We start from the raw sequence: 13,216 nt of genomic DNA, 5'->3' as shown, positions 1-13,216 counted from the left end.
CTCACTTCCGCCCGGGACGTACCAAACGCGTACCAAAATTACCCCTTGGTAAAAAAAATTTTTTTTTCTCTTTCTCTCCCGCTTCTTCTCTCCCTCTTTCGATTATCCCGGAAGCGTCTCGAAAGGATGGTTGTTAACAACATCTTTTCGAATTTCTCCCGGGTCCTTTGCCTTCTCCTCGCCTTCTACCCACCCACCCCCCTTCTAGGGCTGGCTAATGGTACGGCCCATAGAGGCTCCCGAGATGTTGTCCTCCCAAGCTGGACAGGCAAAAGAGGGTCCCGTGGCTCCCGCTGATTGGTCCAAAGTCTGGCTTCTCCTCCAATGGGAAAATGGCTGCCGAGTTTGGGCCATTGGGACGGAATAACTGTTGCTAGGCGAGAAAAAGGAGGACTGGGAAAGTGGCGTGGAAGGCTGGGGTTCGGGGTTCGAATTCCAGAGAGGATTGCGCGTGCGCCGACGCACATTCTCTCTGTAGCTTTCGTTTATGCTGGTGCAAACTCGGCATGCAAACACGACCGAGGAGTCAAGGCCGGTCACAAACATTGCAATCTTGTGCATTTGTCAGCACTGATTTCCACCTTCCTCGTTGTGTTTGTATCCATTTCCATTGCATTCTAATCTAGAACATGGAATCATAAGGCTTGGAAGGGACCTCAGAGGTCTTCTAGTCCAACCCCCTGCTCAGGACAGGGAGAGCTTATTATACCATCCCACTCAAATGGTTGTCCAGCCTGTTTTTGAAAACCTCCAGTAGCATTTAATAAAATAAATGAATACAATGAATAAATAAAACCTTGAAATGTTTGGCACTCTCTGGCTTCCAGGCGGTTCATTTACCCCACCAGGGAAGCATCAGCAGAAACCCAGAGACTTCCTAGTTCAGGGGTAGGCAACCTTGGCTCTTTTATGACTCGTGGACTTCATCTCCCAGAATTCCTGAGCCAGCCATGCTGGCTCAGGAATTCTGGGAGTTGAAGTCCACGAGTCATAAAAGAGCCAAGGTTGCCTACCCCTGTCCTAGTTCAATCCTAAATTGCAGATACGCTCTCCTAAGTAAGCCATGCTTAAAAAGAACAGGCAGTCCTTGATTTACGACTGCCTGGCTGAGGAATTCTGGGAGTTGGAGTCCACAAGTCATAAAAGGGCCTCAAGTTTGAAGACTCCTGCTTTAAAAGCTCACTCGGCTTGGCAGCAAACCTCTCTTAAAAACAAAGCACAATTTGGCATTTTTTTAAAAAAAATAAAACTTTTTTTTAAAAAAAAATCCCAGCCAAGCAGCAACTGCGTCAGCCACGCTTGATTGACAGCTCACCCAAAACACAGGGAGGGAGGGAGGGGGGACGAATTATAAGAGGGAGACTTATCTCAGTTATACGCCGCCTTCTCTTTACAGGGATTGGTCCAGCCGGAGCGGCAGTCCAGCCTATAAACAGTGGCGCTGAGGGAAGTGGGCGAGGCTAGCGGTGCTCTTCGAACCGCCCCGCCCATCCCTTTGAGCTTGGTCTTTGGGTGGTTGTCGCTCTGCTCAGGTGGGGGTAAAAGGGCGGGAAGGTTTTGGCGGGAAAAGGCTTGGTGGGGAATGCTGGAAGAAGAAGGAGCGCGGCCATTTTTTCCCCCTTTGTTGGCGTCTCTCACATCCTCGACAGAGACTGCTATTAATCATTGCTCTTTTTGCATGAAAACCCCCTGGTTGAATACTCCCATTTGAGGAGGGGGGGTGTGCGCGCAATTTGGAGCTCAACGTAGCCCAGAAAACAGCAAAATAAGGGATCTTTTAAGGTTTTTTTTTCCTTTCCCCCCCCCTAAACTGCAATCCTGTCAGGATGGCAACAAAAGCAGTCCCCAAAGGAAATTTACCTGCTATGGCTTATTCAAAAGGGGGAGAAATGCATCTCAAACGATGTTTTTATAAGAAGGAAGTGTTGCAAAACAGTATTTTGCATTTGTGGAATTTTTTTTGTTAAGGGGCTAACTCATAAAAAAAATGGGAGAAGAGAAAAAATGTCAGGGATACAGTTTGGAGCAGGTTTGAGGATTAGGAGATAATCTAAATCCTGACAGGTTTAGTGTCTGGAAAAAGTATGAAAATGTATCTTTAAAATGACTTATCTCCATGCAATACTTAATTCGTATCTGCTGGTGTTAGAAATAACCTGATAAGTAAAATGTAAATCATAATTGGGAATAACTTCAGATGGATCCTGGTTGGGCTCATTTAGCCCCAAGCATGAAACACTTAATATATGTGTGGGGGTTTTTTTGTAACAAACTATTTGCTCCATGTTTTATGGGATCCCTTCCATAATAGATCCTTCTTGTATTATAATTTGCATCATAAAAATATCTAATAAGCTCCAGGCAAAGTTTTGAATCTGTTCTAACTATTTCCAGTGGGCAGGATGTTAAGGACTGCAGTTAGATGGGATTTCAAAGCTGTAATTTGAAACAAACTCAGTGAGAGCTGTTTTTGAATAGTAATGTCGATTCCCCTTTCCTAGATATATCTATAATAGGATTAGATTAGCCTGTACTTGCAACCATTATGGTTAAGTCATGGTTTGTAGCCTAGAGTGTTTGGTAAAACCAGTTGAATAATTTGTGTCACAATTGAGGCAAATCCTTGCTTGGTGCAGTCTATGTCCCATGATTTATTCATTATTTAATTAAATTTCTACACTGCCCGTCTTACTTCTCTGGACAGTTTCTATGTATAATATACTTGTCTACTTATATGCAAAATTGGAAGTAGAGTTAATTCAGCACTGTTAACTTGGTTGTTCGTACAAACCCAAAATAGCTGTAATGTTGCTTTTGAGCCTTGAAATCTCCTTAAGTTGGCTATCCTTTTAACGAAAGGATTGCAGACAGACAGAACATTATTTTGGCCATTGACCAATAAAGATAGTCAATGAAATAAGCAACCCAAAACTATTCCCTAACTATTAGCAATCATTTGTGGGCAAAGCTTACACATAATCTAGCAAAAATTTGCTACTTCTAGAGAAATACATACCGGTAATTTATCTTGTTTTTTTTATCACTGCAGGGTGCCCCTGAAGTTTAAATAAAACAGGCAATTGACTGGTAACAAAGTCTCTGTACAGCTGAAAACACAGAACAACATGGACTGTAGTTGCTAATAGGTTTTGTTGTTAGGGGACAGTTTTGTGGTGCTCATTTGATTGATTGCATTTTTATTGGTTAAAGACCAAAATATAACTTGTCTTTTATTGCATTTTGGTATACTATAAAAGTTCTGTTTTGCCCTGCCCAGTGCTTAGTGTACACAGTATTTATGGAATAATTTTATCTCTTCACTAGAAATATATGCCAAGATATATAGTTGCCAAGGTATAGGTGGCTATTTTGAGACTTTCCAATTTCTCTCCTCCTGGTGGGGGTATGGGGATACAAAATAGGTAAAGCTGATGTTAGAAATTGAAATGTAATTTAACTATCGTGCTAACCGAGTCTTGAAGGAGTTTAACGTGTTGGGAAGAAAAGTTTTTAAAAACTAATATTTAAAGTGGCTGCTTTTAAATTTGATGCATGAATGTGTTTCCCTTCCCAGGAAAGGCCATTTTGGGGCCTCTGCTATCAACCACTTCAAAGAAAAATGCGAGACAGTCATAGTACTTGTGTTCCTGCAGTCACTACTGTAGTGAAGCCAGGGAACGCACGACAACGCAGCACGCAGGGTGCTTTGGTTTCTGGTAGTTCTACACAGGGGCTTGAGAGAGAACTTTCCACAACAGCCTTGAAAATTTCGCGGCAGCCATTTTTCCTGCTACGCAGAGAAGAACAAGAAGCATTCTTCAACCTCCTAGGTCTAGTAGTTGTATCTCCTTGTGCCGCTTAGCCTTCCTTGGGGCAGAGGTGGACATCATTCACAGCACAGCTAGCCTGCAAAAAAGACCCTTTGACTTAATTGATACACAAAGTTTAGCCATTGTGTTATTCACTAAATTCTGGCTTGGCAATTTTCTTTATGGCAGCACAGTGCCTGATAAGATTGCAAACCTTGCCTTCAAATCTCTCTCCCCACCAAATTTTTTTAAAAAAATGCAACCACACTATCTCACTTAAATGTCATGAGACTTAATGGAAGGACAGTTGGATCTTTAATTAAAATCACAGAATGATTTCTAGGATCCAAAATGATTGCTGTCCAACCTCTGGTTTATGGTCTTGTGCAATGTGTTTTTTCAGTAAATCATGGGTTGCCTGATTTAAGACATCTTCTGCACTTCAGAACAGCAAAATGTTCGATTTTAAGTCTTAGGAAAAGACAAAATATTTTTAGAATAGGTAGCTTTTGAATGGTCTTGCTAAAAGGCTTTATCTGTGAAAGTACAGTATATATGAAATTATCAAAAATTAAGATTAATTTAAAAATAAAGGACGTGGTGGCTCAGTGGGTTAGGACGCTGAGCTTGTCGATCAGAAGGTCGGCAGTTTGGCGGGTTGAATCCCGAGTGCCGCGTAGCAGAGTGAGCGCCTGTTACTCGTCCCAGCTTCTGCCAACCTAGCAGTTCGAAAGCACGTAAAAATGCAAGTAGAAAAATAGGGACCACTACGCTGGGAAGGTAACAGTGTTCCGTGTGCCTTTGGCGTCTAGTCATGCCGGCCACATGACCACGGAGACGTCCTTGGACAAGCGCTGGCTCTTCGGCTTTGAAACGGAGATGAGCACCGGCCCCTAGAGTTGGAAACGACTAGCACGCATGTGCGGGGGAACCTTTATCTTTACCTTATATTTAAAACTATGTCCAGGAAAATGTTGGATCTCCTCTTTCCCATTCAAACACTGGGTAATGTGTCTTTTTGAGGGGGGGCCCTAATATAACAAATCTCTCTTAATGATTTCACCATTTTTTCTGTTTTTCTAATTCTAAAGGTAAAAATGGCAAATTCTATAGTAACAGCATGTCATGCTCTTATTGTGTGTTATGATCAAGAGTTGGGTTTATTTAATAATATTTTTCAAATGCTGTAAGATGGCGTGAAATACTAGGAGGTAGTTTGTACTACCTGAACTTAATCTTTGTCTATAATATTGAATTATATTGCTTAAATGAGATCCCTCTACTTTATTTTCATCAGAAGATGGCTTGGTACAAGACTTCCTGTCTACGGACACGTGTTACAGAATCTCAGATAAGGTATGTTTCATGCATTAACACTTCTAGTATTAGAGCAATGTTGTATTCTTGTCCATTTTAAATCAACAATATTGCCAGCTTACTTTTCACACAAATAGACAGGATGTTCCAGAAGAGGCTTTTGTTTATTTGTTTTCATAAAACTTAACAGCTGTTGTTAAAAAACAACAATTTTTTAGCAGAGTATATTATTTTAGTGTCCAGAAAAATAGGTTATATTGGTTATCGCTTTATATACTGTTCCCTCCCCACAAATGCCATCCCACCTAAACAAATGCAGATAGTCCTCAACTTACAACCATTAATTTAGTAACCGTTGCAACATATGACTAAAAAAGTGACATATGACTTATTTCACATTTAAGTCTGTGGCAGCATCCCTATGGTCACATGATCCAAAATTCAGATGCTTGGCAATTCACTCATATTTATGTCTGTTGTAGTATCCTGGGGTCATGTGATCATCTCTTGCGACCTGACAAGCAAAGTCAATAACCATGTTACTAACTTAACAACTGCAGTGATTCCCTTAACAACTGTGTAAAGAAAGGTCTTAAAGCGGGGCAAAACTCTTTTAACTGCCTCACCCAGCAACAGAAATTTTAGGCTCAGTTGTGTGAGTTGAGAACTACACCTGTATATCAAGGAAAATTTATTACACACACCTATTTTCTTTTTTAATTTGAAGTCTCCCTGTTTATATTATATAAGGCCTAATTGCAATACATTGCGTTGACAGTTTTATAGCTGTACTGATTTTAGTTATAAGCACATCAGAAATAAAATTTGCTCCTAAATTGGACACTGGTAACCCAAAAGTTACCAGTAAGGGGACGCGGTGGCTCAGTGGGTTAGGACGCTGAGCTTGTCGATCAGAAGGTCGGCAGTTTGGCGGGTCGAATCCCGAGTGCGGCGTAGCAGAGTGAGCCCCTGTTACTCGTCCCAGCTTCTGCCAACCTAGCAGTTCAAAAGCACGTAAAAACGCAAGTAGAAAAATAGGGACCACTCCGGTGGGAAGGTAACAGCGCTCCGTGCGCCTTTGGCGTCTAGTCATGCCGGCCACATGACCACGGAGACGTCCTCGGACAAGCGCTGGCTCTTCGGCTTGGAAACGGAGATGAGCACCGGCCCCTAGAGTCGGAAACGACTAGCACGCACGTGCGGGGGAACCTTTACCTTTACCTAACCCAAAAGTAGAGCCAACGGGTGTAATGGTAAAGGCTTAAAACTCAGAAGACCATGAGTTCTAGTCCTGCTCCAGGCAACCAAGCCAGCTAACAATAGTGATATTGGTAGCATGGATTTAAATTCACAATGACAGCTCTTCCGTGTTTTGTGTTTGCACCAAGAGGCAGCATGGACCCAGCATGCTTAATTGTTTGCCTAACATCTGTGCTAAGCTACAGTGATAACGTTATTTAGCAACCCAAACTCAACCATTCCAGAGAAGATAATATGTTTCCTAACACACAGAGCTCCCGATGCTATAACTCAAAATGTGTTGTTGGGTGTTTCTGTGACTTTATTTTATTTATTTTATTTTATTTTAATTCCATTTATATCCCGCCCTTCTCCGAAGACTTAGGGCGGCTTACAAGCTTTCCTGTTCTTGGTGCATTTCCTTCATAAATGGAACAAAAAAACATCCTACTAGGAAGGGGCTTAGCTGGCAAGCTGTCACTTACCTTTCCCTTTCAATAATCTTCTGTGATAACAGGATAATTTGACTATTAAAGCCTGATCTCCACATCAGAAAGCCAATAACGGCTTTTCTAATAAAAGCAGGGGGTGTTTTGGCTCTTCAGCTCTGTTTCTGTGTGTGTATTTGATGATTTCCTCTTCCCTGTCCCTATATTACAATTTTGCTCTTTGAAAATATTAAAAGCTCACTTTTTCATTCAGTATCTTATCGCCATGACTATGATGTACTTTAAACGAGCCGGCCTACATACAAAAGAATATACACGGATCAATCTCTTCATAGCTCTGTAAGTGGTACAACTGCTATCTTTTGAGCTTCATGGTTGTCCTATCATTTATTCGTTTTGCTTTAAAACTTCAAGATTTTTTTTTTTCATGCTCAGGCCATTTAAAGATATTAACATATCTGGACAGAACCTAGGGTTGGAGACCGTAGTTTATTTAGAAAAAAATAAACCACCAAATTCAGAATTGACTTCGCATTCTTGTTCAGAAATAATGCCTGCTCTGTCATTGGATCATGCGGAGCAAAGAATGTTTTCTTAGAAATAAGAAAACATTTGTCTGTAATATATTGACATTTGAATTTTTTGGCACTCTAACCTAAGAGGGTATCTGTAGCTCAGGGCTGAGTTGTGGAAGCCTTGGTGCTCTCTGAACCTTGTTGTTTGTTCATAGATAACTAGATAACATCTTTGCTAAAAGGAAGTGGGGTTTGCTTTCTGTTTATATACAGTAGCCTATCCTGTCAGCGTAGGTGGGGGTGTTATTTTCTCCTTGGTAGTTCCTCGTTTAGGCTATTTTTTGGAATCTCTCCTTGCTGGAAGATGGGTGATCCACTAAATTATTCCCAATGCTCCGAGCTGCCCTAACGCCAGACTTTGTACTGTGACTATTTTGTAAAAAGTGATGTATTTCAAACCGAGAAAGTGTCTCAGCTTTTCTTGAGAAATTATGCAGTATTATGTCACTGAAGGAATCCCGGCGGCTTTCCCTGCTTCCCACATCTCTTTGTCCTAATTATAGGTACTTAGCCAATGACATGGAAGAAGACACAGAAGACTATAAATACGAAATCTTCCCCTGGGCCCTTGGCGACAACTGGAGGAAGCTATTTCCAGAATTCTTAAAAATGAGAGATGACTTTTGGGCTAAAATGAAGTACAGAGCGTTCGTTAGCCGGAGATGTTGTGATGAGGTCAGCTGCAGTTTGATCTGATTAAAACCGGTGGCTTGATGGAGGGAAGGGGGGCAGAATTATTTCCCATACGACAAAAGGAACTCTACAGTAGATATTGACAGCACGATGGGGGAGCGATGGAGGGATAATTGAGGGAAAACAAGAAATAATGGAATGGATTTTAACGTTATGCATCGTACGCATGTGGTGTGTCCAAAGTCACTCTTCTCGGGTTAGGAAAAAAGTCACCTCCCTGATATCCTGCAAAAACGATGGCCCAATATTCTCATTAAGTATAAAGCAGCTTCCTTGTCTCTACAAGGTCTATACTAGTTATTATCAAGTGCTTTTGCGGTTGCCTAACAATGAAAAAAAAAATTTTTTTCCACAAGCATGATTTTTAGCAGAGCAAGTTTGATGTAATAGTTAAGACACCCGGTTATAAACTGGGAGACCAAGAGTTCTAGTCCTGCCGTAAGTACACAGGCAGCAGTGTGACCCTGGACCAATCATCCACTCCCAACCCCAGGAAGAAAGAGGCAAGGGCAAAGCATTTCTGGAACCCCTTGCCATAAAACCCCAGGGGCGTGTTCACGTAGATGGCATACAAGTTTAATCAATAAAAATAGGTGCCAGGAATGAGGCCACGAAGAGAAAAACACCACCAAATTTAGTAAGGTTTCTTGAGAAAAAGAGATGGGGTTCACACAAAAGTTCCTGCACGTGAAAGTTAAACCATGTGGACCAGTAAATTCCAGTGTACATTAAACCAAGAAAAAAAAACCACGATTTTTTTTCCTAACTGCCTGCATGTAAGCAGCAAAGCAGCAGGTCTCTTCCCTTGAAAATGGAGATGTTTGTTTCTGATCTTGACATCACGGGTCTCCTGAAACCAACTCTGGTAACTATCAGGCTTCGTGTTATCTAGATAATGCTGAGAGACCCTTCCCACTGGGCCTGGTCCCGCGAACGAGCATCTCACCACAGCGGGGCGCTGAGGAGTTACCTGAAGAACGAAAATGACTTCTTCCCCAGGGGTCCTGGTGTCACCCCCCCCATGTGCTTTCTCTGCCTTTGGGACCTGGAAGAAAAAGAGGCTCAGATCACTTCCCCTGCCAATGACCTCTTGTCATCAGAAGCCTTGAACGGAGATTTGGAAAGCTGTTCTTTCCTAATGTTGGATTCAGAGACCAACTACAGGATGATGCAAAGTAAGTACTAACCGTGCTGGATTCAGCTTCAGGGGTGCTTTGAATTTTTTTTTAAAAAAAAACAGTCCCTTGTTACATTTCGAAAAGAACGAAAAATACATTCTTTTGAAATCTGTGTTTCAAAAGGAATGAAATTATACAGCTAGCCCTCGACCGACCTCAACTTGAGCCCAAAATTCCTGTTGCTAAGCGGGACATGTTACGTGAATTTTGCTCCAGTTGACGACCTTTCCTGCCGCAGTTGTTAAGTGAATCACTGCGGTTGTTAAGTCAGAAACACAGTTAAGTGAATCTAGTTTTCTTACTGACTTTGCTTATCAGAAGATGATCACATAGCCCCAGAACACTCCGTCGTAAATATGAGTCAGTTGCCAAGCATCTGAATTTTCATCCCGTGACCGTGCGGGACGCTGCAACGGTCATTAAGTGTGAAAAATGATTACAAGTCCATTTTTTCAGTGCCGTTTTAACTTCGGTTACTAAATGAACTCTTCTTAAGTCGAGGACTACCTGTGCATTCTTTTGAAATCAATCTTACGCATTTGGTTTAGAGTAGGGCTAAGAGTTAGAAATAAGCATGATACCCAATAAGCATGGGTTTTTTTGGCTGATTTCCAATGACAGAAAGATCTGTTTAGATTTGTGGATCCGATAACTAGATATCTAGTACGTAACTGTTCTACCCACAAGATTATTCATTTCACAGTTATCTTGTTTGTTCATCCACCCTAGAGCAAATTGAACTTAGCCTCTTATCGCTGTGTTGAAGTTAACACTTAGCGTTGGGGGATAAGCCTGTGCCAGTGTCCTGATAAACTTCAGAGTGGTGAAACGAAGCTTACCACTTCTCCAGTTCTCTTTTGAAAGCGTCACCGAAGTCCAGCATTTCCATTGCTAAGCCAGGCGCCTGATTTTACAAACGCTTTTTTTTGGGGGGGGGGGCAGGGTTGTTAAGGGAATCATTGTAGTTGTTAAGTGGAACATGCAGTTGTTAAGCGAATCTATCTCCCCACGTTGACTTTGCTTGTCGGAAGTCAGCTGGGAAAATCAGTTAAAAACACATGTTGGTTGCCAAGCACCCGAATTTTGATCATATGACCATTTGGGGATGCTGCAACTGTTGTAAATGTGAGGACCGGTTGTTAAGCACCTTCTTTCAGTGCTTTTGTAACTTCAAATAGTCGCTAAATGAATTGCTGCAAATCAAGGATTACCTCTAGATCGGGCAGATACTAACTAGTGTATTCCTCAGAAGGGATTGAATTGGGTGTCCTTTGGGGGAAGCCCAATTTATTTATGTATTTAGCGTATGGCATAGCGTGCATGGATTAGCAATATATATTAACTTTTCACCTAGATTAGTAAACACAATAGAATAGAAAAGTTAAAAAGTTCTATGTTCAAATACCAATGTCTAAGCCATCTAACCATTAAAGCGCAGCATCGTTTAGCCCTTCCAATGTTAAGATTTTATTTTATTTATTTATTTTATTTTATTTTATTTGTATACCGCCCTTCTCCCGAAGGACTCAGGGCAGTGAACAGGGACATAAATACCAAAATACCCAAAATAAAGAAATTAAAAACAAACCCTAGTGCCCAAATGCAGAAAATAAATTACATTAAAACAATAATTAAAACAAAACCCATCAGACCAGGCCGGCTAGTTCAAACAAATAGGTTTTTAGGTCGCGTCGGAAGGAGCGAAGGTCGGGAGCCATCCGGAGCTCAACCCGTAAACGGTTCCACAGGTCAGGCGCACCCACAGAGAACGCCCTCCCCCTGGGGGGTCACCAGACGGCATTCTCCGAACGGCGGCACCCTGAGGAGGCCCTCTCTGTGGGAGCGCACTGGGCGGAGGGAAGTTGATGTCGGCCGTAGGTGCTCCCTAAGGAGTAAATGCTAAATGAACGGTTGTAAGTTTAGGACTACCAGTACAGGGCAGAAAGAAATGGACTATTTCTTTAGTAACTAACACCAACTAAAATGGCATCAAAGAGCGATTCAGTCCTTTTAATCCTCCCGAATTTTTCATCACGTTTAAAGAATGCAGCATTCTCTTGCCCCACCCAATACAAGAATGTCGTCTTTCATCATTTGATTACTTTTCAAACCAAATACAGGTAGCTGCTCACTGCAGCGCCCCCACCCCCTTGTGTAATTTTGATTATTCTGCAGTGCTTTTGGATTACTTTTGAAAGTGTGCTGGGACCACACAGAAGTTTGAATGCAGGACTTATCTAAATTTCATTAAAGCATAGCCGCTTCTGGTAAGAAAGTGAGAGAAGTGAAAGTTTGATTTTAGGATCAAATGATGATTAGGATTATATGGAGTTCTAGAAATTATTTATATCCCAGCTTTTATTTTACAAATAACTCAAGGTGGCGAACATATCCAACGTACCTTCCTTCTACTCGTTACCTTTAGTTGAATTAAGAGTTGAACGTTTTAACCTGTACCACAAGATGTCGGGAGCCATTCTTTTTTTTCTTTCCTTTTTCTTTTAGTTTTATTGCCCTTTTATCTTGCTTTCCATCTGAGTTTCTTTTCAACTCGTTTCGTTTTTGCTTCCTTTTTAGTCGTGCTTTTGAAATTTAATAAAATATTTTGAAAATAAATTTCATTGAAACAGCAAGGGTCACGCGGCTGTGGTAGGACCGCGCCTTCTACAACGTTGGAAAAGGATGCAGCGATTTTAATGAATCTTTCCAGTGTTCAAGTGCAACCTCCCAATCCAATCGGAAGCATTGCACGGCCTGAGTCTCAACATAAACCTTTGGTAGTCTTACAGGGACCCACCATGGAGACAGACGGAACAGAGAGAGTTTGGCAGTTCTTGGCATAATGGCTGATGGCTGAAGACCCCCTCTGCATACCAGATTTTCCCCCATCGGAGTCGTAGTGTTCATGGATGTCCTTCCTCTTCCATCAACATCTGCGGCAATCTTATTTATAAGCACTTTATCTTCCTGTTCGTAGAGAGGGCACTCAGCAACGCTTACATATTTGTATACATTAAAAACTATGAATTGTGACTTGTACAATGCCAAAGTGCGCCGGTTGGACAGACTCTTTAATAAAGACATCTCGGAGAACAGGCTGCAGGGATGTATTTTCAAAGTTTTTACGTCGTTTTGCTCTGGTTTCACTCGTAGCACCTTGATTTGTAGAATCGCAAGCTTTTGCAACTGCTGTTTTAGCCCAGTGGAACGATTGGCAGAGCCGTTAAAAAGCGGCACTTGCGATTGGTGCAGTCCTTGCCATTGACGTTTATGGTGGGAATTTTGGGGCAGCCCAGCGGAAAGTGAGACGTGGGTGGGGTTTAAAGCCATTTCTCTCTGTTAGCGGTATCCTAATGCAATGGCTATTTATGAGATTTCCAACTCACTTTTGTACCTCGTCGGCCCTTCAGCCAGCTAACAAAATATTAGAAACCTAGGTGAATGGGCCAATCACCTGGTGAGTTCTAGTCCTGCCTTAGGTACGAAAGCTGGCTAGGTGACTGGGCCAATCACCAGGAGATGGTGAGTTCTAGTCCTGCCTTAGGTACGAAAGCTAGCTAGGTGACGGCCAGTTGCCAGGAGATGGTGAATTCTAGTCCTGCCTTAGGTACGAAAGCTGGCTAGGTGACTGTGCCAATCTCCAGGAGATGGCGAGTTCTAGTCTTTCCTTGGGTACGAAAGCTGGCTAGGTGACGGCCAATCACCAGGAGATGGTGAATTCTAGTCCCGCCTTAGGCATGAAAGCTGGCTAAGTGACTGGGCAATCACCAGGAGATGGTGAGTTCTAGTCCTGCCTTAGCCTCGAAAGCTGGGTGACTGGGCCAATCCCCCTCTCTCTCTCTCTCCGCCAGACCAACCTCACAAGGTTGATGTGGGGAAAATAGCAGAGGAAGCAGTGTGAAGTATGTTCGCCACCTTGATTTGATTATTTCATATAAAAGCGGATAAAAATGAAA

At 42.1% G+C, this 13,216-nt stretch overlaps 1 protein-coding gene across 1 annotated transcript; it reads left to right on the top strand.

The window, feature by feature from the left end:
• Positions 1 to 3,619: 3,619 nt before the first annotated feature.
• SPDYC (speedy/RINGO cell cycle regulator family member C) lies at positions 3,620 to 12,324 on the top strand (the record flags this gene model as incomplete). Its single annotated transcript, XM_081340953.1, has 6 exons — positions 3,620 to 3,830; positions 5,107 to 5,165; positions 7,068 to 7,153; positions 7,893 to 8,064; positions 8,975 to 9,257; positions 12,042 to 12,324. The coding sequence occupies 6 exons, from the start codon at positions 3,620 to 3,622 to the stop codon at positions 12,101 to 12,103; spliced, it is 873 nt and encodes a 290-aa protein (XP_081197079.1). The 3' UTR covers positions 12,104 to 12,324.
• Between the last annotated feature and the right edge of the window lie 892 nt (positions 12,325 to 13,216).

Source organism: Vipera berus (assembly GCF_964194415.1).
Source record: "Vipera berus genome assembly, chromosome: 16".
Classification (NCBI taxonomy): domain Eukaryota; kingdom Metazoa; phylum Chordata; class Lepidosauria; order Squamata; family Viperidae; genus Vipera; species Vipera berus.
Note: the sequence above shows the minus strand (reverse complement) of the source record. Positions and strands in the feature narration are given on the sequence as shown.